This window comes from Oncorhynchus nerka, linkage group LG5, assembly GCF_034236695.1.
Source record: "Oncorhynchus nerka isolate Pitt River linkage group LG5, Oner_Uvic_2.0, whole genome shotgun sequence".
NCBI lineage: Eukaryota > Metazoa > Chordata > Actinopteri > Salmoniformes > Salmonidae > Oncorhynchus > Oncorhynchus nerka.
The window spans coordinates 57,883,363-57,909,184 of record NC_088400.1 but is presented as its reverse complement, the minus strand read 5'-3'; the positions used below and the strand labels follow the sequence as shown (position 1 = coordinate 57,909,184).

The window sequence follows — 25,822 nt, the reverse complement described above, 5'->3', positions numbered from 1 at the left end:
AATAAATGGGGGTACAGAAAGCTTTATGGTTTTAAAAGTAAAAATAGGAGCAAACTACTGTTTTAAAGCAATCTAAGATGAGAAAGTCTGCACATTTCAAATTTGATTTGGTGTTTGTAGCTAAAATGGTTTAGTGCATTGGGAAATGCTAAAATCGACTATTATAGCCCATGGATCTTGTATGCAAATGTGGTATGCTTTTAGTTCAATAGTATAAATATGTTCAGCAATCTTTTGACAAGCAAAAGTCAGTCTGCGCATTTTAACATTGGTTCCGTATTTGTAGTTTAAACAATTCAAGAGCAGTGGTGAATCCAGGAATGACCCATTGTAGTTTATGGAGCCTTAATGCACATTTTAAATGGCTACAGTTGAAAAATAATAAACCGTATCAAATCTCTATTGACAAGCAATCTACGCTGAGTCAGTCTAAGTTTTAAAGTTGGTTTGGTGTTTGTATCTTAACAGTTGAATACCTGATTTTGTAAAAAAAAATCATTCAAGTCTACGGTCCTTGAAATGCATTGGGATGAATGCCTATATGGTTGTAGTATGAAAAGTATAACAGTATCAACATATTTTTTCAAGCAACCTGAAGACAGTCGGCGTGCACGTTTTAAAGTCGGTAGCTTTGACGGGTTTGGCACTACAAATTCCAGCATAAGGCAATTAATAAGAATACATTTTGTTTTCATTTTAGTATGCTAGTTGTTCTTGATTTCAGCAAGCACCGCTAATAAGAGGCAGTATAAACCTAGGGCGATTATGATTTTTTTTGTAGCCTACATTTATGCACTGCAGTATTGTAGAAATCCTGGGGTGTTTCTTTTTAGTATCTCATGTCGTACATCTACGACGCTACTCTGGGTTGCTTTTCCATGGAGAGCTGAGGCTGTGCAAGGCAATTGAACATGATTAGATTAGCTGACAGTTCGAGCAACAGACTCAGTATGTATGCTTTAAATGACTAGTGTCACTGTAGAGATTTTGCCTGCCAAGGGCATGATCTCGTGACAATTATGGTGTGCAATGCATCAAGAATCGCCCCTATCCCTATACAAATCTCTATACAAATGACATTATGTTATCTGACTCAGATAGGAAATAATAGCAAATATGTTAGTCTACTCTTCTGTGGTGGCAGGCTGTAATTGGGTAGGGCTACATTTGATGTGGAAGCTTTAGACTGTGATTCTGATCTGTCTGCAAGATTAGATAAACTAGGCGTGGTGTAAATATAGTCGACACAGAAGTAAAATAGCAACTTTGTTTCAATATTTTGTCTCCTTAACTAGCAGTTCTATTCCACATCATGACAAGTAAACTGCTCGGCCTGGCACACAGTACATTCACTTATGCCCCGCCCACCCTACTCTACTCTACTCTCTCACCCCCCCGCTCCCCAAAACAATTATCGAGGAAGGACGGCTCTCTTATACCTCAATTGAAAGAACCACAACGCCACATTACACATTCTATAGTGTGTTGTCGAGCAGCACTGAATAGCGTTCGATTGCAACTTACCTCTTTCTTTGAAGATGGCGCGAAAGCATGCATTCCGTTTAGTCTTTGCATTTCGGATCTAAACCTGAAGAAATGTCGATGTTCGCCGGAATTAAGAGCGTTTGACTAGCTCAGGTAAGGCATTTTTACCATCTTTGTACCAGACAGAGCAATCAACGATGCCATGGGTATTTCAAACAGAGGGTTGTGAGGAGAGGGACGATTATATAGAGATCACAATGGGTTTCAAACTGTGCCACGGAAAAGGGGACATGCAGAATGAATGGTTAAAACATTGTCATTGGCTTCTATCCGAAATATAGCGTGAATTACAAAGTTGCCTACATCCTAATAACATGTTCAAAACGTGCCTATTTCACCTACAACAAAAATATGGGTTCCCATCGAACTGAAAACGCCAGTGATATTATATTCTTAATGTCTAATTGGAATATTTCTCAATATTTTGTAACAGTCTTCATTCCTGCAGTGAACTGATCCCACAGCACACCCATTGATGAGTGTTGAGAGGATCAACACGAGCTGCCATGTGAATGCTTTGATTTGAATCGATATTGGTTCTCAAAGTCAACTTGGCTACCTCTTACAGCACAATGAATCATACACACATTGGACTACATTGACTAATCTTTTCATAACTTTACGATGTTATTTTACGTTTTGGACATGATAAACTACACTATGGACTCTGCACAGGTTAATTAATAACAGACAGGTGAGAGGCAGGGTGACCGAGTCTTGCAGCCCTGTCTGATATTTCTTCTCAAGGCTACCTCAATACCACCAGTTCCAGGACACCTGGCCTGACACTTCTGGGTCAGTAGCCCCAGATACCAGCTGACAATAGACTACAGACTAGGCCCAGTCTGTTCAGCCACCTTTCACAGTCCTGACATCTTAATTACTGGACACCTGTGAACACCTGGTGTTGGGAATGGGGTATCCCTCCCTTTGTGTGTGTGTGTGTGTGTCAATTGCAGCCCTTTGTTAAAACACCCAATCCTAAATCAACCCATAGCCCCTACCGCCTAACCCTGGATAGGTACAGCTGCCAGTAAGGTAATACCTCCTCTTTGCTCTCTAATAATGGGTGAAGTTGTCACCAAATTGCTTTTTATTTTCCTATTCTCAGATCTACACAAGTGCGTATCGCTGTAGCGGCAATTTGGGGATTTGGTGAGAAAATGACATGCAGGTAAAGAACACCTTGTCTCGCCATGTGGTGTGTTACCTAATAAGGCCAGAGGAGGTGTTGTGTATATAGCCAATGAATGCCAATATACAACGGCTAAGGGCTGTTCTTATGCAAGATGCAGCATTCAGCCAATCAGCATTCGGGGCTTGAACCATTCAGTTTAGAATGTTAAGTAAACACCTTAACAGAAATGTGTTGGAAGACGAGCTTCCTGCGTTGTGCTGCAAGATACAGCATGAATTCATTTCTGGGGCTTTTTGAAAGCTCCATGGTTTGTTCCAGACAGTATAGGGCATTTCCATGTAAAATGCCCCATGAGCACATCAAATTTGGTATCACATGAAACTCATAGTCTATATTTTTAGAAATTAAGGCGTATCTACTTTTTTAAACAAATCTCCTTCCAAAAAATGAGGATTAAGCAAAGGCTTTGATTTCTAGCCTAACGGATGGACAAAGGGTTTTAGAAAACATCTAGTACACAGTCTTTTATAAGCAATTAGAAATGCATCAAAACACAATAATGTTGAAATAAAGGCCCCTGCCAACTAATATCTACATTCATAATGTAGTTTTGCAAAAATTATTAGTCTTCTGTAAGTTTAAGAAATATTGCCTAGTGTCTTGTCATTCTGTTACCAAAAAACCCACATATCTTTAAGATATTTTATCATTTCTCTTCCTGATGAGGACAGAGGAGAATGAAAGCTCACAGAATTAACAAGTAAAGGTAGACCTATCAATTAGCTGTAGGTTTTTACGGATATCAATTTGGTTTATGATTTATTAAGTGATTCAAACACGTCATTCTGTTAATAAATCAGTAAAAGACAATTACAAAACAACTCAGAATGACTGAAACTGAATTGGCTGTAATGGGAATTCATAGTAGTCACAAACCACAGTTGGGTCACCTGCTACGGTCTTCTCTTCCACTGGCATACTGTTAAGTTCAGCTCATAACTGTTTTCTTTCTCTTTCTGTCGCGTGGTGGTCAAACCAAGAGTGTGAAAACAGTCTGGACAACCCCTCCCTCTTTGTCTCTCCAGTTAATGTCACCTCTCCCAGCTCTTACTGACACCTACCCATGAGCCCCCTCTCTTTCCATTTACTGTAACCAGCCCCTTCACCCACTGAACTCTGACCCACACCGGACTTCCATGGATGTTGAAGTTTGGTCAGTCCAAATCTAAACCAATCATGGACAGTAAAGAAAAGTAGAGTGTAGGACAGTATGGTAGCCCGGGTTGGGAAGTAACTGATCACACATCACACTCCAGACTGACAATTTCCCCTGGTGGCACTGGAGCCACTAGGATTTTCTGTTGGTTGCACCAGTCCATGATTTGGACTCACTCTCAAAACAATTACAGTGTCATACAAAATACATGTATGTATTTTTTCTTTCTATCATCTAATGTAATTCGGTGCTTTATCAAAAAGTGTAAGAGAATACTGAGATGGTATTTCATATTTTAATGTTGGGATTTGAGTGTGCAGCCTAATCCAGTGATTGTCGTGCATTTTGGGTTAACAATTAGGCTATTGTTATTTTTGACTGTTAAAATAGGGCCCCAGAAATGTGTTTTTTCTTTTTTCATTTTTTTTTTCAATACAGATGAATTTTCCGTCATCTTTATGTGCACTAATATCATAGGCACATTTTATGTGGGGCTAATTTACCACCTGAGTAAGTGCAAATTCCCAAAACTTCAGAACGCAATAAATATAATACTCACTGCAAGTAGCCATGTATCAATCTAACAGTTGAGTCAGGTGACCATGTAGAAGGTGCGGCTCGCATCAATGCGACCAATTGAAGGTAGTGCATTGAGTTGTATGGGTTGTTTAACTTGGCAATCAATGGTTCAGCATCATTCTGTTACTGTGGAATAGCCCCTATTTGATTTTGTTGCTGCTTTGAACCCCCTGGCCCCTGCTGTCAGTCACGTCTGGTGCCAGCCTGCGTAAGATATTTCATTCAGTCACAAACTCGGTCACGAGGCTTAGGCTACACAAAACAGGGGTTCTCTCCCTAAAGCCATTCGAGTAGAGAGTTCTGATGACTTGCTCCTCTCTTTTAATGCAAAACTGGAAACAACTGCTTGGTGAGTTTGTAGGCTAGATAAAACTGGTCCACACAAGAAGAGACATTATGCCTTTATCACACTTACTCTTTAGTGATAGGCTAACCAACTTGCCCCCAAAAAGGTAAGAAGAAAGACCTCTTCATTCACTCCTGTGTCATTTATATTACCACAGTGGATCCTGGACTTTTCATTTGAATCCGCAGGGAGACTTACGAGGTCCTCAGGATGTTTGGAAATGTTAATAAGTTGCCATTACCACCGAACACTGGAGCTGAGTCAGTCAGCCTCTCTGTCTCAGGATGAGGTGGTTTTTGCTCTGGCGGCACTGAGAGTCCTGAGACTGACATCCATTTTGGGATAAGATCGCAGGAAAACCGGGTCACAGGAGGTAGGACCTGATCACCACACATCCCCTAGGAGCCCATATATGTGTGACTCATTTGTCTTTCATATAGAGCTCCCATCAAACAAACACGGAACTTTGCTGTCTCCTTCCTGACCACAGATGTTATCGTGTACTTTTTCTATCCATGCATTGTGTGATATCTGCACAAATCAGGAAGTGGAGAGGATTTCTGTCAAATGAAAACTGCAATGTAATATTTCTGGGTAGCATACAGTACTGTTACAGTAGCCCCCCCCATAGTAACATGAACGTTTCTGGGTACTTTGTAACTAGGTACAATTTATTATCATGATACAGTGAAGAGCATGTGTTTGCTGTCTCGCCAGTCGTAATATTATCGAGGGAGAAACACTGACAGATAAGGGAATCGCAAGCCAACACAAAACACCACTCCATTTGCTTGAAAATAACCTCTTAACGTTTTTCTCCTGCAGCTATGTGGGCGTTGAGTGTCTATCTTCTACATGTGACGTGAGCTGAGAGGTAGTAGGGTAGATAAGCCTGGTGGTATAACGTGTACTGTAAATTCCCCTCCTGCCATGGTTATTAGAGAGCCTCCCTCAATGTTGCTTTAGCCAGGAGCCAAAGCTACATTTACCTTCCTCCCACATCAAGAGCTTTTGTCATGCACCACATCAAGAGGTAGATTTAAGCAATAAGGCCCGGGGGGTGGGGTATATGGCCAATATACCACGGTAAAGGGCTGTTCTTAGGCACAACGCAACACAGAGTGCCTTGATACAGCACTTAGCCGTGGTATATTGGCCATATATCACAAACCCTCAAGGTGCCTTATTGCTATTATAAAATGGTTACCAATGAAATTAGAGCAGTAAAAATAAATGTTTTGTCATACCTATGGTATACGGTTTGATATACCACGGCTGTCAGCCGATCACCATTCAGGGCTCGAACCAACCAGTTTATAATTATGCATATGCATTATGTGCCATGACAATGGCAATGTAGGAGCGTTTTCTAAATGGGCCAGCAGCACATGAGAGAAGAGAATAACAGAAAAGATGGAGCTTAGCGAGGCGTGTCATTGAAGATGGAGGAAGGCATTTTGTCAGCAGAAACAGGACAGGTGGGATATCATCTCTCCACGGAGAGACCTCCTGCTGCTGGCTCTCTGGAATGACTTCTACAGGCTGTGTATGTGTGTGTTTGAGAGAGAGAGTGTGTGTCACACTGTGTGCCAGTGTGAGTTTGCGTGTGTGTGTGTGGGTTTGCGCGTGTGTATGCGCGCTTGCCTGTGTGTTTGCATGACTGTGTGTGTGCGTGGGCACTGCTGGTTAGACCAGGGGCCATGTGCCAAACCCCGTGGCCCATTGTGAGACCAGCTGGTGTGTGAAGAGGGCCAGCGGTCAGTTGCGTTCCCAACCAGGCTGGAGCTGAAGATGTCTCTTTTCCACTTTAGAACATAATACCTGCTATGTCTATGATTGGCTATAAGGCAGGAACCAGACCCTATCTCTGTTTTTCATCTTTCTATCTCCCCCTCTGTCAGATGTGGTTTTATGAATCATCTCAGTCATCTCAGAGGCACAGAGGAAACATCCACAGCTGTTGTTTGGCTTCCCTTGTCCATCTCAGCCATGCTGTTTCTGTTTTCGCCTACACCTTGACATTACCGTCAGGATCTAGATGGATTGTTTTTATGTGAGAGGATCTGGGTGTATGTTTATCTGTGGGGAGAGGTTCTGGGTGTATGTGTATCTGTGGGGAGAGGATCTTGGTGTGTTCTTATGTGTTGACTTAGCTAATGTGTATTTGATGAAGCGTTGTGTTATTGCTGTTACAGCACTGTGTTCAGGATGTTGCTACAGCACTGCGTTCAGGCAGGGAATTGACGCTCGTGCTCGCCCAGTTCAATTTGTGAGTGTCTGGTTGGAGAGAAAGCAGAGGGCCAATTGTGTTCCTCCTGGGCCAAGATTGTCTCTATCTGATTGGAGACAGATGTGTGACCTCTGACCCCTGTGTCCTTATTAGGGGGGGGGGGGCTAGTGGTGCAAGGATCAGTTTAGGCCAGCCAGCTTTCCACAAGGCTTTTTAGTGAGGAATATATAGTCAGTGCCTGTGGATATGTCAGTGCAGAGTTCTTTCATGGTGTTTTTTGCTAAAAACAAGGTTTGGGAAGCCCTATTTTTCTTATTTTTTTTATTTTCTCCCATGCCATACTAATGCCACTCAAATCCTGCTTTTGAAATGGAGGGCATGCTTTAGTAGCCTAGTTTAAGCACAATTGAATGGAACAAAGAAGAGACTTCTCTCTTCAGAATACTGCCAGTGGATTACCCAATGGAATTTAAATTCATCACCTTAATTTCCCACCATTCAGTAGCGTTTCCCGATGCAGATAGAGGTTATTATTTCAGTTTAACCTTCCGTGTCATTCACGCTAGCCTCCACTGCACTGGCTCACTGGAGGAGATGGAAAGACCCTTTGAAGATGTAATTCGTGTGGGTGAAGTCCAGAGAGAGAGGCTGAGGCTTGGTGGTTCCTTGCCCGGCGCAAGCTCTTGCTGTGAGGGGGAATCAGCCCTCTGACTTTTCAAACTCTGTAAACTCATAATTAAGACACTAGGTTCTGGCAACACTTAACCTAGTCTGCATTAGAGGTCGACCGATTAATCGGAATGGCCGATTTCAAGTTTTCATAACAATCGGAAATCGGTATTTTTGGATGCCAATTTTGCCAACATTTATTTATTTATTTAATTATTTTTTAATATTTTTTTTTAACACCTTTTATTTATTTAACTAGGCAAGTCAGTTAAGAACACATTCTTATTTTCAATGACGGCCTAGGAACGGTGGGTTAACTTCCTTGTTCAGGGGCAGAACGACAGATTTTCACCTTGTCAGCTCGGGGGATCCAATCTTGCAACCTTAGTTAACTAGTCCAACGCTCTAACGACCTGCCTCTCATTGCACTCCACGAGGAGCCTGCCTGTTACGCGAATGCAGTAGAAGCCAATGTAAGTTGCTGGCTAGCATTAATCTTATCTTTGTTTTTTTATAATCACTCAATCATAATCACTAGTTATAACTACACATGGTTGATATTACTCGTTTATCTAGCGTGTCCTGCGTTGCATATAATCGATGCAACGCTGGGGGAGGATTTAACAAAAGCGCATTTGCGAAAAAAGCACAATCGCTGGACGACTGTACCTAACCATAAACACCAATGCCTTTCTTAAAATCAATACACAGAATTATATATTTTTAAACCTGCATATTTAGCTAAAATAAATCCAGGTTAGCAGGCAATATTAACCAGGTGAAATTGTGTCACTTCTCTTGCGTTCATTGCACGCAGAGTCAGGGTATATGCAACCGTTTGGGCAGCCCGGCTCATTGCGAACTAATTTGCCAGAATTTTACGTAATTATGACATAACATTGAAGGTTGTGCAATGTAACAAGAATATTTAGACTTAGGGATGCCACCCATTAGATAAAATACCGAAAGGTTCCGTATTTCACTGAAATAATAAAAGTTTTGTTTCCGAAATGATAGTTTCCGCATTCTACCATATTAATGACCAAAGGCTTGTATTTCTGTGTGTTATGTTATAATTAAGTCTATGATTGATAGAGCAGTCTGACTGAGCGATGGTAGGCAGCAGCAGGCTCGTAAGCATTCATTCAAACAGCACTTTCGTGCGTTTTGCCAGCAGCTCTTCGCAAGGACTGTGCTGTTTGACTTCAAGCCTATCAGCCTAATGGCTGGTGTAACCGATGTGTAATGGCTAGCTAGTTAGCTGGGTGTGCGCTAATAGCGTTTCAAATGTCACTCGCTCTGAGACTTGGCGTAGTTATTCCCCTTGCTCTGCAAGGGCCGCGGCTTTTGTGGAGCGATGGGTAACGCTGCTTCGAGTGTGGCTGTTGTCGATGTGTTCCTAGTTCGAGCTCCGGTAGGGGCGAGGAGAGAGACGGAAGCTGTACTGTTACACTGGCAATACTATAGTGCCTATAAGAACATCCAATAGTCAAAGGTATATGAAATACAAATGGTATAGTGAGAAATAGTCCTATAAATACTATATTAACTACAACCTAAATCCTCTTACCTTGGAATATTGAAGTCTCATGTTAAAAGGAACCACCAATTTTCATATGTTCTCATGTTCTGAGCAAGGAACTTAAACGTTAGCTTTTTTACATGGCACATATTGCACTTTTACTTCTCCAACACTTTGCATTATTTAAACCAAATTGAACAGGTTTCATTATTTATTTGAGGCTAAATAGATTTTTATTTATGTATTATATTTAGTTAAAATAAGTGTTCATTCAGTATTGTTGTAATTGTCATTTTGGTCCTCCAATTATCGGTATCGGCGTCTATCCTATCTCTATCGCTCGCTCTCTCAAGAATCAAAATTGTCAACGGGACGACAATTAAACAATAAGCATACAGTAGAGGACATGTGCAGGTTGATTGGTCTGTCAGACACTGTCCCTCATCTTATGGCAGGCAGCAATTTCTCTGCATCTTCCCCCAACAGGACGGGTAGCCTACTCTCACCAGAGAGGTCTTTGAAATTTTTGGTTTCAAATTTTGGGAAATGACACATTGTTTTATATTTTTGACATTTCGTCAGGAAATGCATCTCTGTCTCAGATTGTGCAATGGTTGCACAGCCTTTCCTCTACAGGGAGCCAGGTTTTCCTGTGTCTACCCTTGTCAATGGCAAGGCTGTGCTCACTGAGTCTGTACTTTGTCAAGGTTTTGATCAGTAACCATGGTCAAATATTTAGCCACGGTGTACTGTCGATTTAGGGCCTGATAGCACTGCATTTTGCTTTGTGCTTCTGCTTGTGTTTCTTAATAAGAAATGTAGTTTTGTTTTGACTGTGTTGTAATTTGGTTTATTCTGATTGATTGGATGTTCTGGTATTGAGGCTTCAGTGTGTTAGTAGAACAGGTTTGTCAACCCAGGACCAGCTGGATGAGTGGACTCTTTTCTTTGCTCCGCTCTTGGCATTGCAGGGCTTGGTAATGATATGTATTTTAGATGTTTCTAAAACTTAATTGCTCTTTTTTGAGTTTTTATAATTAGTGGATATTGGCCTAATTCTGCCCTGCATGCATTGTTTGTAGTTTTCCTCTGGACATGTAGGAGAATCTTACAGAATTCTGCATGCAGGGTTTCAATGGGGTGTTTGTCCCATTTGATGAAATCTTGTTTTGCAAGTTGACCCCACACCTCGCTGCCATAAAGTGCAATTGGTTCAATGACACATTCAATTAGTTTTAGCCAAATTTTAATAGGTATTTCAATTTGAATTTGTTTTTTTAATGGCATAGAAGGCCCTGCGTGCCTTTTCTCTCTGTTCATTCACTGCCTCATTAAGGTATCCAGTTGAGCTTATTTTTAAACCTAAGTAATTTTTAGCTTAATACTCAGCTACCACTGCTGTTTGAAAACATCAAGGCTCTCCATTTAGTCTAAAGAAGACTCCAGGGGACAATTCCACTACAAATTGGAGGAACGTCATTAATTAGCGAGTGCTGTTGTGAGAGCTACACTGCGTGCCACAGCCTGTGATTACATTTACCTGCTACTATAATGACTGCTACTATTCTTGTTCATTTGGTCATCCAATATGTCCCCCCCCACCCCCCCATTGGGCTAACTAATGGAAAGGTTGGTAAGAATTGGCTGCACCTGCAAAAGAACGTGGCACAGTGGTGAACGGAGAAGGACACATTCCAATATTTTCTCTGGACAACACGTTTGCCCTGAGTGAGCACACCAATTTACGTTTTGCTCAGAAATATCCTGAAACGATGCACATCACGTTACCTCAGGTTTCACTTCACAAACGGGTCCCACTGTGGATGATTAAGCTTTTTCTACGGTGTGGAAAAACATAGTCTGTCTGCTCTGTTTTCACTGTGGTACGTGGGAGAGGTACAGCACAGCTCCCCAACCCTCCTCTGCCCCTGCCCATAGAGAAAGTAAACAGACATGACCTAACCTAACCAACTCAGGGCCACAATGCTGTCAAAACTACAGTCAACCTCAACAGGATCAAAGAGTGAAGACGAGGATAGATGGAAGGAAGGATTGGATTATTATTCTACATTTCCCCATTGCTTGGTAAACTAGGAATCAGCACCTTCTATTTTAAGTAGAAAGTTCTGACACGGGCAGGATACGTCCGAGAGAGAGGAAGGCTTTCATGTCTCAAAAGTAAAAGACAGTCCAGTTCCGTTACAACTTCAAAGAGGAGAAAGAAAGGCAGGGAGGAAGCATTTTCAACAAGGGAGATGTGTCCATCCTGGTCTTTGTAGTGTTTCTTATGTCTCTCTGTCTGCGGAAAATCTAATTACCATAATACAAAAATCCCTATCAAAATTTCTGTTTAAGCTAGAGATATCGTTTTTATGTGTGTGTGTGTGTGTGTGTATATATGGGCTACTTACAGGGATTCTAAATCAGATAGCTCAATGTTTCTTAGTATTGCCTTCTTAAAACAATTCCATATGTTAGCTTAGTAGAAACCCAGCCGCGGGCCCTTAGACCTTAAGCTATTATACAGATGCGTTGTGTTGTATGACATGGGCCTGTACTACTGAAGTTGCTCATCCACTTTATTGTATGAAAATGTGCTATACTAATAAAGTTAATAAATCTCTTTTTAGGCCTCATTCTGAGCACTTCCAGGTCGGCCTCTAGGGGTCACTGACGGGACAGGACCCCAGCTGCACCCCACCCTGTCTCCCAGGTCCTCCACCATGACCCCAACCATGAAGCAGTGGAGGCAGCTGGTTCTGGTGGCGATGCTGGCCTGGCTCCTCATCTTCCTGGCCCTGCTCTCCCACTTCCTGGACCCCCGGGACGTGGAGCTCCGCTTGCCCTCCTCGCTCACCCACACCGAGACCCGCCGTCTGGCCTCCATCCAGGGCAGTCCATCGGGCATCAGGGCTTCTCCTCTCGAGGTGTCGTCCTCCTCTTCCCCCGCCAACCAGGACCCCAGCCACAGCCGACAGGGAAAACAGGAGGCCCTGGAGCTGAACCAGAATGGTGAGGTGGTCTGGAATGAGATGGGAGATCAGGAAAGGGAAGAGAAGATTAGGAGGGAGAGCCTGAGGAGGAGGAGGAGGAAGAAGAGAGTGGGCAGAGACGAATACTACTTATCCCAGTCCAAGGCAGTGGTCCAGTGGCTGCGGAGGGGCATTGCCTCAGCGGGGATGCTTGCTCCACACCTGCAGAAGTCCATGAGGGACTACCTGCATCTCAACAGGCACCATGTGGCCTACAGGGGGCTGCGCAGGGGTAGGCAGAGCAGGAGGGATGTACTCTGTGAACTGAAGGAGCAGGCCAGGTTGAGGACACTGGATGGGACAGAGCAACCCTCCTCTGGCCTGGGCTGGGACAGGCTAGTGCCCCCACGACCTCTGGAGCAGCTTTGGGGCCAGGGGTCAAGGTTCAAGTCGTGTGCGGTGGTCACCTCGGCCGGGGCTATCCTCAACTCTTCTTTAGGGAGAGAAATTGGTGAGTGCTGTGGGACAGGTGATACACTTTTCCAAAAATCGGCAGGATTTATAACGTAACTGTTAGCTCCAATGTAAATAAAGACACAGCTGCCAAGTTCTGGTATAAATCTAGATGGAAGTAAAGCTCGAACTAGATTTATTACACCCAGCAGGATGTTGCAGCTGCATAACACAACATACAAGTCACATAATCACAAATGTATACCTTCTAACTGGGCAGAGTCATCTCCTTGTATGTCTAAGATAAACAGTTTCTCTGTTGCTGGGCAGGAATTAAGTCTGTTCTTGGTAGTGTCTTGGCCCGGCCTGAACCCAGAACTTTCGTAGGCGGGGAGGTGTGTGTGGGTGAAGGCTTCAGTTGGAGTGTTATTGGGTTGGGCCCCTCTGGCCCCCGTCCCAGTGGTCTCTTCAACTGTTGTCCTCACCTCAACCTCTGACGACCACATTTCTCCTGACCCTAGTTCCACAGAGACTAGGCTAGCTTATCAGGAACTGAGGCTCGACTGTTGACCTTTATTCACATGAAATGAAGAGCATGTCTGGACAGACAGACAATGCAATATTACACTCAAGCTCCAACATCCTAACTAATAACAAGTTAGTACTACTAATCAGACTGATTGTACAAGTTATTACAGCTGATTGTCAGACTCGTCTTCATCACTGCATAAGTGTATTGCTTTGGTAGGTTTGATTCACCCTTGGAATTGAACTGGCCTCTACCCTTACAGTGCGTAAGAGCTCTGAAGCTGGGAAGTTCCTCACGCCTATAGAAATCGCTCCGCGTTCAGTGCGTGTGAATGGGAACCCTGGCTTACTCTACGGGGATCTTTAGACCACTGCTTTGTTTTCATTCAGTAGCCTTTCGTGTTGATCGCATCAGACTGGCTTGTCACTCCTCATGTATCTGTTCATTTGATGTGATGAATAGCCCGCGTGTCCTTGAAATGAGGAAGAGCCGTGACAGTAATGCAGGCAGCTTTTTACAAGTGACACTTCAGCCCATAAGATCAGACCTCCAAAGGAAAGGGTTTGCTGCTCTCTAGTGTTGGAGTTTGGTTAGTGAGTCATAAACGTCATGATGAGCATAATATTGTAGTTTACCAGAGCCTAGACTACATGTACACAGATTTTTTAAAACATTTTTAAAAACGCTACATGCAACAATTTCAAAGATTTTACTTGGTTACAGTTCACATAAGGAAATCGGTCAATTGAAATAAGTTCATTAGGCTCTACTCTATGGATTTCACATGACTGGGCGTACAGATATGCATCTGTTGGTCGCAGATGCCTTAAAAAAAAAAAAGTAGGGGCGTGGAACAGAAAACCAGTTCGTATCTGGTGTGACCACCATGTGCCTCTGGGATGTTTTCAGCTTCCAGGAATTGTGTACAGATCCTTGCAACATGGGACCATGCATTATCATGCTGAAACATGAGGTGATGGCGGCGGATAAATGGCACGACAATTTCTGTGCATTTAAATTGCCGTTGATAAAATGCAATTGTGTTCTTTGTCCAGACCATATCCCCACCTCCACCATGGGGCACTCTGTTCACAACGTTGACATCAGCAAACTGCTCGCCCACACGACGCCAAACACGCTGTCTGCCGGTACAGTTGCCAAGAGTGTGCATAGCTGTCATCAAGGCAAAGGGTGGCAGTTTTTGATTTGTTTAACACTATTTTGGTTACTACATGATTCCATATGTTATTTCATAGTTTTGATATCTCGACTATTATTATACAATGTAGAAAATAGTTAAAAAAAAAAAAAAAACTTGAACGAGTAGGTGTCCAAACTTTTGACTGGTACTGTTTATATATAATTTATAAATCGTCTCAGACTATTGCATGAGACGATATACAAATGTTTTTGAGAAGATAATTATAAAAATACAGTTATTTCTTTTCATTTTGTTAAGACATGAAAATGCAATGAAATTTAAGGTTATTTGTTTATGTAAAAAAAAAATGAAAAAAAAAAATGGTGTTATTAAATTGGGTTGTGATATTCTGGCTGAAGAAATGTTGGTCCACATTCACCAACCACATTACTTATGTAGATAAACCATGCCATATTAATGGTACTGTTGGGTTGATGCATGCAGCTAATGTCCATACCCTGTACTCAGATTCCCATGAGGCTGTGCTTCGCTTCAACGCTGCTCCTACAGAGGGCTATGAGAATGACGTGGGCAACAAGACCACCATCCGCATCATTAACTCTCAGGTGGGTCGCCCACTTCTCCTCCTGTGACCTTTTTCTTTGGTACTCAGGACCCCCCCTATTGATTGACAGTGGAATCACTGACACTCTGCCTTTTTTTGAATATGATTTGAGTTGATCTAGAGCTGAGTGAAACCGCTAGTCTGATCACTAAGACAGTCTATCCCAGCACTACCACACTTATCTAGTCAGTCATTCATGATACACCTATCACTGGGAGAGGACAAGTTGGCGTATGGGATCTGTACATGTGGACTGTAGGTGAGATGTACTCTTATTGCTTGCCTCATATTTGTGTGTCCAATACCCCAGTTCCAGCTAAGATTACATTTAGCCTGGGGGGCTGGAGAGCTGTCAGTACAGCGATCAGTAATTTGTCTCCCTGCAGATCCTGGCCCGGCCCAGACATCGCTTCAACACCAGCTCTTTGTATAAGGGTATGACACTGGTGGCCTGGGATCCTGCACCGTACTCTGTGGACCTGCTCAGGGTAGGTCTCTCTGCTCTCTCTCACACTGTCAGTCACGCGCTGTAAGTGTATGTGTCATTAATGACTTCCTAATCATCTTCTGGTTCATCTTAGGGAAAGTCTGGTGTAGAGTGAGCCAGCACGCATCGCCGTTGTGGCCTTAAGCAAAGCACTTAAAGCCCTACAATTGCTCCAGGAGCGCTGCTTCCAGCAATGGTGTGTCTTGTGAGAGAGCGTAAACACTAAATTTCCATTCTAAATGGACAATAAAGTGCCTCGTATTTTATACAAAACCATCTTAGGGTTTCCACTGAATAATTCAGAAAGTGTCCGTGTGTTTAGATTCAGGTATCTGGTGTGTGGCTTACACAGGCCCCTTCCTGAGATCCTGTTAGCGGTAGCGGTCATGCTGACATTCTAGCAGAGGCTTTTCTCCAGTGCAACTAACAGTCAGTTAACCAACTGTGTGAACACGCTCAATGGTGACAGTGCTGTCTTCAGCCTTTTGATTTAATGTGGTTCACGTGTGACCCTCCAGATGCCAGGAAACATGATGACCAACTGGGTGGTAATGAGGAAAAGCTGAACGATACGGACTTAGACTTAGACTTAACCATTTCCCCACCTCACCAGGACTGAGTGTCTCGTTAATTAGTGTTCATCAACAGGCTATAACCTCTGGAGATGCTCTGTTTTGTTTTAAAGTAGTTTGACAAATTGCTGTTACATTTCCAACAATGTAAGTGTGAAAGGGAATTCTTCCGAGTTCTTTGTTGAGACACTGGTAGGGTTCCAATCTTCCATTCTCAGAGTATGCGAGATGTGATTTGTTTCTCTTGTCAGTTGAAAGAGATGGTAACTAGCCTAATGGTCCTAAAATCAATCACATTAAAACAAACACTAATTAAATGTTTCTTATGGAAACACAAATTTAGGCCTTGTCAGTTTGTTAGAATTTCCTCCTCTGTCACACAGTTCAGTTGGCAAACTTTGTTGAACGTTGCAAGTAGAGCAGACGCAATTCCTTATTTTACATGTCAGAGAGGCATGTTTGTTCTACATAGAAATATTTCTATCTGAATGTTCCATTGCTGAACGTACCCTTGTATACATTGCCTTCGGAAAGTATTCAGACCCCTTGACTTTTTCCACATTTTGTTACATTACAGCCTTATTCTAAAATTGATTAAATATTTTTTCCCCTCATCAATCTACACACAATACCCCATCATGAAAAAGCAAAAAGAGGTTTTTAGACATTTTTGCAAATGTATTACTAATAAAAAACATATCACAGTTACATAAGTATTCAGACCCTTTACTCTGTACTTTGCTGAAGATCCTTTGGCAGCGATTACATCATTGAGTCTTCTTTGGTATGACGCTACAAGCTTGGCACACCTGTATTTGGGGAGTTTCTCATATTCTTTTCTGCAGATCCTCTCAAGCTCTGTCAGGTTGGATGGGGAGCATTGCTGCACAGCTATTTTCAGGTCTCTTCAGAGATAATTGATCTGGTTCAAGTCCGGGCTCTGGCTGGGCCACTCAAGGACATTGAGACCTGTCCCAAAGCCACTCCTGTGTTGTCTTGGCTGTTTGCTTAGGGCCATTGTCCTGTTGGAAGGTGAACCTTTGTCCCAGTTTGAGGTCCTGAGCACTCTGGAGCAGGTTTTCATTAAGGATCTCTCTCTGTACTTTGCTCTGTTCATCTTTCCCTCGATCCTGACTAGTCTCCTAGTCCCTAACCCTGAAAAACATCTCCACAGCATGATGCTGCCATCACCATGCTTCACTGTAGTGATGGTGCCAGGTTTTCTCCAGACATGAGGCTTGGCATTCAGGCCAAAGAGTTCAACCTTGGTTTCATCAGACCAGACAAACTTGTTTCTCATGGTCTGAGAGTCTGTAGAGACCTTTTGGCCAGCTCTAGGAAGCTTTGGTGGTTCCAAACTTCTTCCATTTAAGAGTGATAGAGGACACTGTGTTCTTGGGGACCTTCAATGCTGCAGAAATGTTTTGGTACCCTTCCCCAGATCTGTGCCTCGACACAATCCTGTCTTGAAGCTCTAAGGACCATTACTTCAACCTCATGGCTTGGTTTTTGCTCTGATATGCACTGTCGAATAGTTGACACACACACACACACACACACACACACTCGTGTGTGTATATATATATATATATGACAGGTGTGTGTGCCTTTCCAAATCATGTCCAATCAATGGAATTTACCGTAGGTGGACTCAAATCAAATGGTAGAAACATCTCAAGGATGATCAATGGAAACAGGATGCTCTTGAGCTGACCTGAGCTCAATGTCTAGTCTCATAGCAAGAGTCTGAATACTTATGTAAATAAGGTATTTCTGTTAAGCTTTAATACATTTGCTAAAATTAAAATAAAACAGTTTTCACCTTGTCATTATGGGGTATTGTGTGTAGATTGCTGAGGAAAATGTATTATTTCATACATTTTAGAATAAGGCTGTAATGTAACAAAATGTGGAAAAAGCCTAGGTCTTTCCGAAGCCACTGTATATGGAGAACAATGTAATAAAGTGTTTTACATTACCTCTGCTGTCTGCCACACACAATTTTATGGCATTAGTTAGAATACATATAGGACACACACACACGCATAAGGCCAATGATCAAGGACTGTTATTCTAATGGCCTCCACTTTGAAAGTGAAAGCCATTGTTTGTGTGTGTGTGTGTTTGTATCTCCTACTGTTCTACATGCACCCAATTTGTATGGATGGTTGAACACTTTCATTGAGACTTTACCAAGAAATTTGCTCCAGACCCAGAATCCAATTTTAAAACGAATCACTGTTCTGTATCTAATGCTTAAAAGGCATCATTTACTCAATTTTGCCCCATGTTATCCTGACCGTTTGAAAGAACCAAAGAGTTACCAACACGGTATCTGTCACCTAACAGCTTAACGTCACTGGGTGTCAGATCAAAGGCTGATTTTTATGTTCACTCTGCGGTTAAAGCAGTGCCCTTGTACTGTAGGGATTAGGGTGCCATGTGGGATACAAAATAAGATTAACTTCCAGAATAGAGAGCTAATTAAAGCACATCTGCTGTAGTCATTCATCAATACCTGCTATGGGTATTGGTGTAACAAACCTTGACTTTAAAATGTTGCGCTGTGACGGTCTCTTGTCATCAATTTCAAGGGGATATTCATGCCTGACTTTGTTCACTGAATCATGGATTTAGTGGACTCTTGTGTAAGCCCTGGTGTATGAAAGGAACGTGGATTTATACAACATTTTAGCTTGGGGCGTAGGGATTCCTGTGGTGGTGTTGTGAGTCAGTCAGTATGGTGGTGATGGATTCAAGAAAATCTGCATCGCAATATCTGTAACATTTTAACATACGTTCTTTCCCGTAGTCAAATAAAGTACTAATACTAATTTTAGGTGCTCTAGAAATACAGTAGCAGGTAGACTGCTCTGTAGCAGGCTGACCCTGCTGAGCTTCAGGAGTTGTTTAATTTAACAAAGGCACTGTGTCAACACTGCAGTGTTAGCAGTGAGTCTGACCCTCGGGAGATGCTGTCATGATTGTGCTGACCCGGAGTAGCAGCGTTCTATTTCAGATAGCGTAAAGAGAGATGCTTGGTGCTGACTGCAGTCTCCTCTCCTCTTCAGTGGTACGGGAACCCAGACTATGACCTGTTCACCCCGTACGAGGAACGCCGGCGGCTCCACCCCACACAACCGTTCTACGTCCTCCACCCTAAGTTCATCTGGCAGCTGTGGGACGTGATCCAGGGGAACACCCAGGAGAACATCCAGCCTAACCCCCCATCCTCTGGTTTCATAGGTGGGCATGCACCTCTGATCATACACCATACACCCGGGCACCCACCCACCCATCAATTAATTTGTTTGACCGCTGTGTCTGAAATGGTACCCTGTTCCCCATGACGGGAACACTCTCTTCAGCCAACGTGCATCGAATTCACACAACTTTATTAACCATTGAGATGCAGCACATACTGCAGGCCTAGTTCAGAACACATGGTGGTATCCTTGGTTCAAGGAGACAAGCAGGCTTTAAGGAAATGGCAGCCAGAAGGATGGATGGTTTTTTTTCTCTTTCTTTAGTGAGTGAGATCTGCGACTGCTCAAAGGTAAAAAATATAATAGAGCTTAATTGTTATTCCCTGTGTGCTCAACATCTATTTACAAGGTTACACAGTCAAGAGGGCACAGGTGCTCATTAAACGATTGGCGTTCCATCAAGTTGATTTTCGATTTTCTAACGTCATTAAGCAAATACTCATTTTCAAGTTAGCCCGGTGGGTAGGAGCGTTGGGCCATTAACCGAAAGGTTGCTGGATCAAATTCCCGAGCTGACGAGGTAAGAATCTGTCATTCTGCCCCTGAGCAAGGCCGTTACCCCACTGTTCTCCGGGGCGCCGACGACCTGGATGCCGATTTTTAAAAAAAAAAAATTTTTTTTTTTTAAGGCAGCCTCCCGCACCTCTCTGATTCAGAGGTTGGGTTAAGTGCGGAAGACACGTTTCAGTTGAATGCATTCAGTTGTACAACTGACTAGGTGTCCCACTTTCCCATATTGTGTCCCGTGTTGCTGTTCTGGGACTCTGGGAAGAGCAGGGTGGTGAGACATGAGAAATGATGTGAATATTAGGGGTAAGAAAAAAATGGTCTGTTGTCAAAGCGAAGCGACCTGTTTCACTTTGAATCGTTTTCTCAAAGCGATTTCACAGTTACATCATATGTTTCTACTTGGGTATCTATATCATTCGAAACCTGCATCAAATATTTCCACCCGGACCGAAAGTACAGAGGAGAGTCCAGAAAGAACAGCAGAATGGTGATTCATTCCTGTGTGGGTTTTTTTTTCCCTCTCTTGTTTTGTTCTCAATTTACATGAGGCTGGGGATGGGGGGGGGGGTTACAACATGGCAATTCCTGGAATCCCAGCAGGAGGGCTTGAGGTGGTTGTCGCCCAGAGCACGTTACTGTGCTACCGCCACACACACACCACACACACACAGAGAAAGAGAACACACACTCACTGCCAGCAGCAGTGCTCAGTGAGGCAGACCATAACTCACAGAATGAGGATTGCAGTCCATTTATTTAACTGTTTTGGGGTTACAGTTTATTAGGCAGTGAGAGGCGGTGCTGTTCAGTTTGTCATGTGGATAAAGACAAGCAAGTGCCGTATGATGGCTACAGCCAGCCACTATGTGGCAGCCCAGTGGGGTGCAAGGCTGTTGACTGCCTGCTGGGATCTGGTAGGTACCTATGTACATCATTTAGACTTGTAGACCTAGGCACATGTCAACATGCAAAGTCAGATACTGCATGACTCAACACTACAGGCACAGAAAGATGGTAACTTTAACAGGTTGCGGCTTTCATACAACGCCTGGCTGTCATCCCGACATGCAAATATTGGTTGGGTCAGCATTGTTTCCACATTGTCATAATTGTAAACAACATTTCAAACTGACAATTGAACATTGATGTGATGTCTTTTGCCCAATGGGATGATGGCTTCAAGTGTTGCAAACATGCACACTTTCTGTTACACTTCTCCAACTGTTTCTGGTTTATTACCCTACCCACCCTGCAGTGAAATGGAAAATCCCTTCACATTGCCAAAAATTTAATTCCGGTTTAGAGTGTAATTACTAGCCAGTTTTACACAGTTCACCCAGATGCATCATCTATAAAATGTTCTTGCGCACAGATATGATCTTAAATAGTTAATCCACAGCTATATAGTGATTTAATAACCACAAAGTAGGCGTGAACATTTTGATTTAGCAACTTAGTGCGATCGAGAAATGAACATGGTTATGTGTGATTTACACCCTTAGTTATCTGTATAAACATTGTGATTATCCTTCATATTATTTCAAGAACTGATATGAAGTGTAATATAAAATATAAAAACTGAGCAAATAAAGAGGCCCAATTTGATCTCACAGATGCGGCACAAAGCATTCAGCTTCACCAACATCATTCACATAGGCTTCATAGAAGCTTTAGAACCAATTAAGATGAACTGTCTATTTCACTTCATTTGAAATGAACACAGTTATGACCGTATACTGTAACATGCTGACCAGACCGGACACGTCGCGTGCGCCGCAAAATAAATGTAGAAATCCATGTTATTCAATTATTGCGCACGCCAACGAGCGTCTGCGACGCCAAGGGCTAAAATAGAACTCATTCCTATTTCTGACGCAGGTCGCACTGCAAGTCCGGCCTCTCCCATTGGTGATACCCACGTGGGTGACTGAAAGACTGACTGTTTTGCCGGTAGTCGTGGTAATACAATGAACGTTTAGATGCGATCACCATTTAAGTTAAACGATGAAAAAGCCTGGAAGGAGGATACATTACTAGAAACTATTCGGTTGACCGTTTTATGTATGGATTAATTGTCGGAGTAGAGGTCCTTGTGCATTTCAGGTAAAATAACAACTCAATGTTTATGTCCCAGGACAAATTAACTAGCAACAGCAAGCTAGCTAAATCGGACAAATTAACGTTAGCTAGCAAGTGCAAGATAACTAGCTAAATTGCCATACATGTTTAATGATTTTTTTTTTACCTGTCCCCAAATTAATGTCATTTATTCAGTTTGTTTGGATATTTTAACCTGCGTGTCGTGATCGCATTTGGTGTGGGGGACAAAATACAAAGCGCACGATGCACGCGCGCAGCCGGGTTGGGTTCCGTGTATAACAGTTATGACAAAAGCCTTTTAGGTACTGTAACAGTAATGACAACACTAAAGCCGCTGCAGTCTTAATACAACTCTGGGGTCTATCGACGTAACAATAGGAAAACAGAAGTTGAGGAAAAATACAAGTTTTTATGTTTAAGTAACCACCACACTATTGCGTTCTCATGGCAAGACTTGACAGGAAGATATCTACACCTTTTACTGAGTGACAAAGTAACAGTTGACCATCTAGCTGGGTTGGGGCGGTTGACACACCTTCGATAACATGGATCATCAACTAGATTCAGCCGCGGGCCGACGTATTTATTTTTTTCTTGAGCGGATGGGCGGGGGGACAGAACAGTTGCTGTAGAAGTCAAAACAGATAACATTTACTAAAGCATAATCATTTCAAAACTTAAAATCAATTGGAGCTGCTTTCATGGTGTTTTTAGTCTTGCGTCCAACAATGTAAATTCCAATATATAATATGTATTTTGCTATGAACTTGCGGGGCCAAATAAATCCACCTGCAGGCCGCCAGTTGGGATACCCTGTTTTTATAAGATAATAGATCACAGGTTAGTTTATGGGGTGATGACTTGGAATAGATCACTTTGTTAGTAGAAGATATTGATAGTTCTGTCTGGGTAACGTTGTGGATTAGGTCACTGACTGTATAGAAGAGTTCTCTGGTGACCCAATGACTCATGATGGATCATTTTATGGGTAGTCTGAGGCGTTCTCATGATGACAAATCACTATGGAGAGTTGTTGGGTGACGCCACATGAGAGATCACTGTGTAGACAGTTTTTTTTGGGGGGGGCGCGACACCAAATGACAAATGCCAGGGATAACACCATACCCTCTAGAGTTCTCGGTGGTGACGCTATCATATAACACAGTGGATCACTGGATAGCGTTTGTCACGTGGGGGAAAGGGGGGGTGGGTTGAGAGGGGCTTCGGGGGGTAGAGAGGGGGGTAGGCGGCTGTCCACAGGAGGTGATCTCTTGTTTGGGGTCTGGGCTGGTCTGTTCGGAGACTGGGGTGGTGACTTCACGGTTGTTAGTGCTGCACTCCACTGTGTGGGGATGGTGGTTGGTGCCGGTGGAGAGCTGGGGCGTGACTGCTACGTTGTTACTGTGACCCCGGCGGTTGAGCTGGATGACGGTGGTCTTGGAAGGCATGGAGGAGACGCCGTTCTCAGAACTGGGCCGCTTGCAGTGGAACAGGATCAGGAAACACCTGTAGAACTGCAAGAGGGGGACAAAGAGAGCGTATGTGAGGAGTGTTTGTGAAAGGGGGGAGTGTGTACGTGAGAAGGTGTGTCAGACACAGAGCGAGTCACTCCCTGTTTGTCAACACAGTGTAAACTCATTTCTTCACATAAAAAATAAAAAAGATGCAAACTAAAGGTCGGATTCCAGAGAATTTCCGTGGTAAATTATTTTGAGTCTGTCTGGGAAACTGGCCCTAAAATGCTTTGACCCATAGATTGCAGTATAAGCTGTAATGAATTAATATTTGCCCTGTTTTTAATTCCAGGCATCGTCCTGATGATGTCGCTGTGCGAGGAGGTCCATGTCTATGAGTACATCCCCTCTCTGCGTCAGACAGACCTTTGCCACTACCACGAGCACCACTACGACGCCGCCTGCACCCTTGGGGCGTACCATCCCCTGCTCTTTGAGAAGCTACTGGTCCAGAGGATGAACAGCGCCTCGCAACACGACCTCAAAACCAAGGGCAAGGTCACGCTCTCGGGGTTCAACGCGGTCAACTGTGGGCCCTGACGTTTGACCTCCTATGGCCATCAAGAGACTGCACGTGCCGATACTAATCAAGCGACTGAAGAGACTAAGTTGAGTCAGCACTGTCGTCTGTGGGCCATGCTCTGGCGTTTGACCTTTGAACTGGACGAAAGTGAAGAGGAGGAGAGTGGTGCCAATACTAATCAATCTTAGGCTGTAGAGGTTAAGCTAGCGTGCTCCAGAACTGCTTTTGCAGCAATGGATAGTGTCAAACTGAAGCTGCTCTGGCCATCCGGTTCGGAGACCAGAGACTGTCAGGGTGTTGAAATGATAAGTTGTTTCACAAGCCGTTTAAACATTAAAAGAAGTGAAATAGTTTAAAGGCCGAACTCTGAAGTCACGCCTGCAGAGGAACTTCTTCGTTTTCGCTGAGCCTGGAAAAAGACAAAAACAGCCTGTTGCTGCTGGTTAGGATAGCAATAGTCATCAATGTTGTAATGGGGGGGGGGGGGGGGTTTAGGGCATGTGGATGTCATGTCGTATTGTGTAATGAAGTAGTCCTTCAGGAATGTATTCCTACTGGAGAGATGGGTCTTATTTTTAAGGTATTGTTCTTGTGACACAATGTTGTACATGGGTGAGGTCTGAGTATGAACGTGGAAAAGTGATCTATAGATTGAAATATTGAACATCGGTCAAAGGGCATTTTTTGCCGATTCAACTAATGAGGTTCATTTCCATATACAGGTCATGTTTAGAGCATGGAAATAGAGAATTGAAAACATGCAGTGTAAAGGGTTTACTTGAGAGGGTAGGTTTGAATTTAAGCAGTTCAAAAAGCACGTTGTGTTCCTTTTTGGTTTAAAAATATTGCAGACCTTATTTGAGAAATTCAGGGATAGTAGTGTATGTAGGTCTATGAGGAAAAACAACCACTTTTTTTTGTGTATGGACCAGTCTTAACCTAACCACTGATCTGTGTGTGTGTGTGTAAGGAACTCAAACTTTATCAGTGTCCTTGATGTACGTACGCTATTTAAAGTTACTGTACCGCAAGACCAGATGGTAACTGACAGCAGTTACTTTTCCTGGCCTTGACATGATTCTACAGCCACACTGTGTAAATAGAATGTAAATGTGGTTTGTTTACCTATTTAAGTCAAGTGTATCTGGTCAAGTGTAATGCAATGAATGCAGCTATGAATAGTTAGAGGCACATTTATAAAAAAAAAATTAAAAAAGAAGTTTAACCTTTAACTAGGCAGGTCGATTAAGAACACATTCTTATTTACAATGACGGCCTACCCCGGCCAAACCTGGTGTGTGCCGCCCTATGGGACTCCCAATCACAGCCGGATGTGATACAGCCTGGATTTGAGCCCGGGACTGTACCCTCTTGCACTGAGATGCAGGGCCTTAGACCAGGAGCGCAGTGGTCTAAGGCTTTTGGTAATGGTGATAGACTTGATACTGTGCCAAATGTTCCCTGTGTGAAGTTAACTGTTTAGTTAACACTACGTCTTCTAGGAGTTAACCACTACAAAAGCAAAGCAGAGGCCTCAGCTTAGAAATATAAATGGACAAAATGTCCTTACGATGATTCACTTGTTTGTGTACATTGTGAATGGAATGCACAAAAACACAACAATAGAAATGTCAAGTGTTGGCTGATCTACTGTTGAGGGTAAACACTAATATTGACAACTTTTGGGATCTTTAAACAAAAATCCTGTTTTTACAGAATTTTCTATAGCCAGAATCAGTTTGTACTGAACATAATTTGTTAGTTTGTCTAAAATTTGTATTTCTTTTCCATTCTTTTATACTTAAACTGTTGGGAATAAAGATATCTTACTTGCCTTGTGAGTTGACCCTTGTCTAACTAGCTGTTTAACTACATATCCCACAAT

At 42.9% G+C, this 25,822-nt stretch overlaps 2 protein-coding genes across 2 annotated transcripts in view; one reads left to right on the top strand and one right to left on the bottom strand.

Moving 5' to 3' along the window:
• Positions 1-1,383: 1,383 nt before the first annotated feature.
• Positions 1,384-25,778, top strand: LOC115129715 (beta-galactoside alpha-2,6-sialyltransferase 2-like). The gene is made up of 6 exons (XM_029660374.2): positions 1,384-1,638; positions 11,876-12,728; positions 14,869-14,966; positions 15,352-15,453; positions 19,096-19,270; positions 23,707-25,778. The coding sequence occupies exons 2-6, from the start codon at positions 11,969-11,971 to the stop codon at positions 23,952-23,954; spliced, it is 1,383 nt and encodes a 460-aa protein (XP_029516234.2). The 5' UTR covers positions 1,384-1,638; positions 11,876-11,968; the 3' UTR covers positions 23,955-25,778.
• The window catches only part of LOC115129716 (opsin-3-like), a 28,794-nt gene continuing 23,507 nt past the window's right edge, over positions 20,536-25,822 (bottom strand). The window contains exon 4 of the mRNA XM_029660377.2: positions 20,536-23,414. Within this exon, the coding sequence (XP_029516237.1) occupies positions 23,070-23,414 (345 nt within the window). The 3' untranslated portion in view covers positions 20,536-23,069. The remainder of the gene's footprint in view (positions 23,415-25,822) is intronic.

Excerpts from the sequence above, each read along its gene's own strand:
- LOC115129715 (XM_029660374.2), top strand. The coding sequence starts at position 11,969 with ATGACCCCAACCATGAAGCAGTGGAGGCAGCTGGTTCTGGTGGCGATG. Across the intron at positions 15,454-19,095 it reads ACTCTGTGGACCTGCTCAGG|TGGTACGGGAACCCAGACTA; the intron begins GTAGGTCTCTCT and ends TCTCCTCTTCAG. Across the intron at positions 19,271-23,706 it reads CCCATCCTCTGGTTTCATAG|GCATCGTCCTGATGATGTCG; the intron begins GTGGGCATGCAC and ends TTTTAATTCCAG.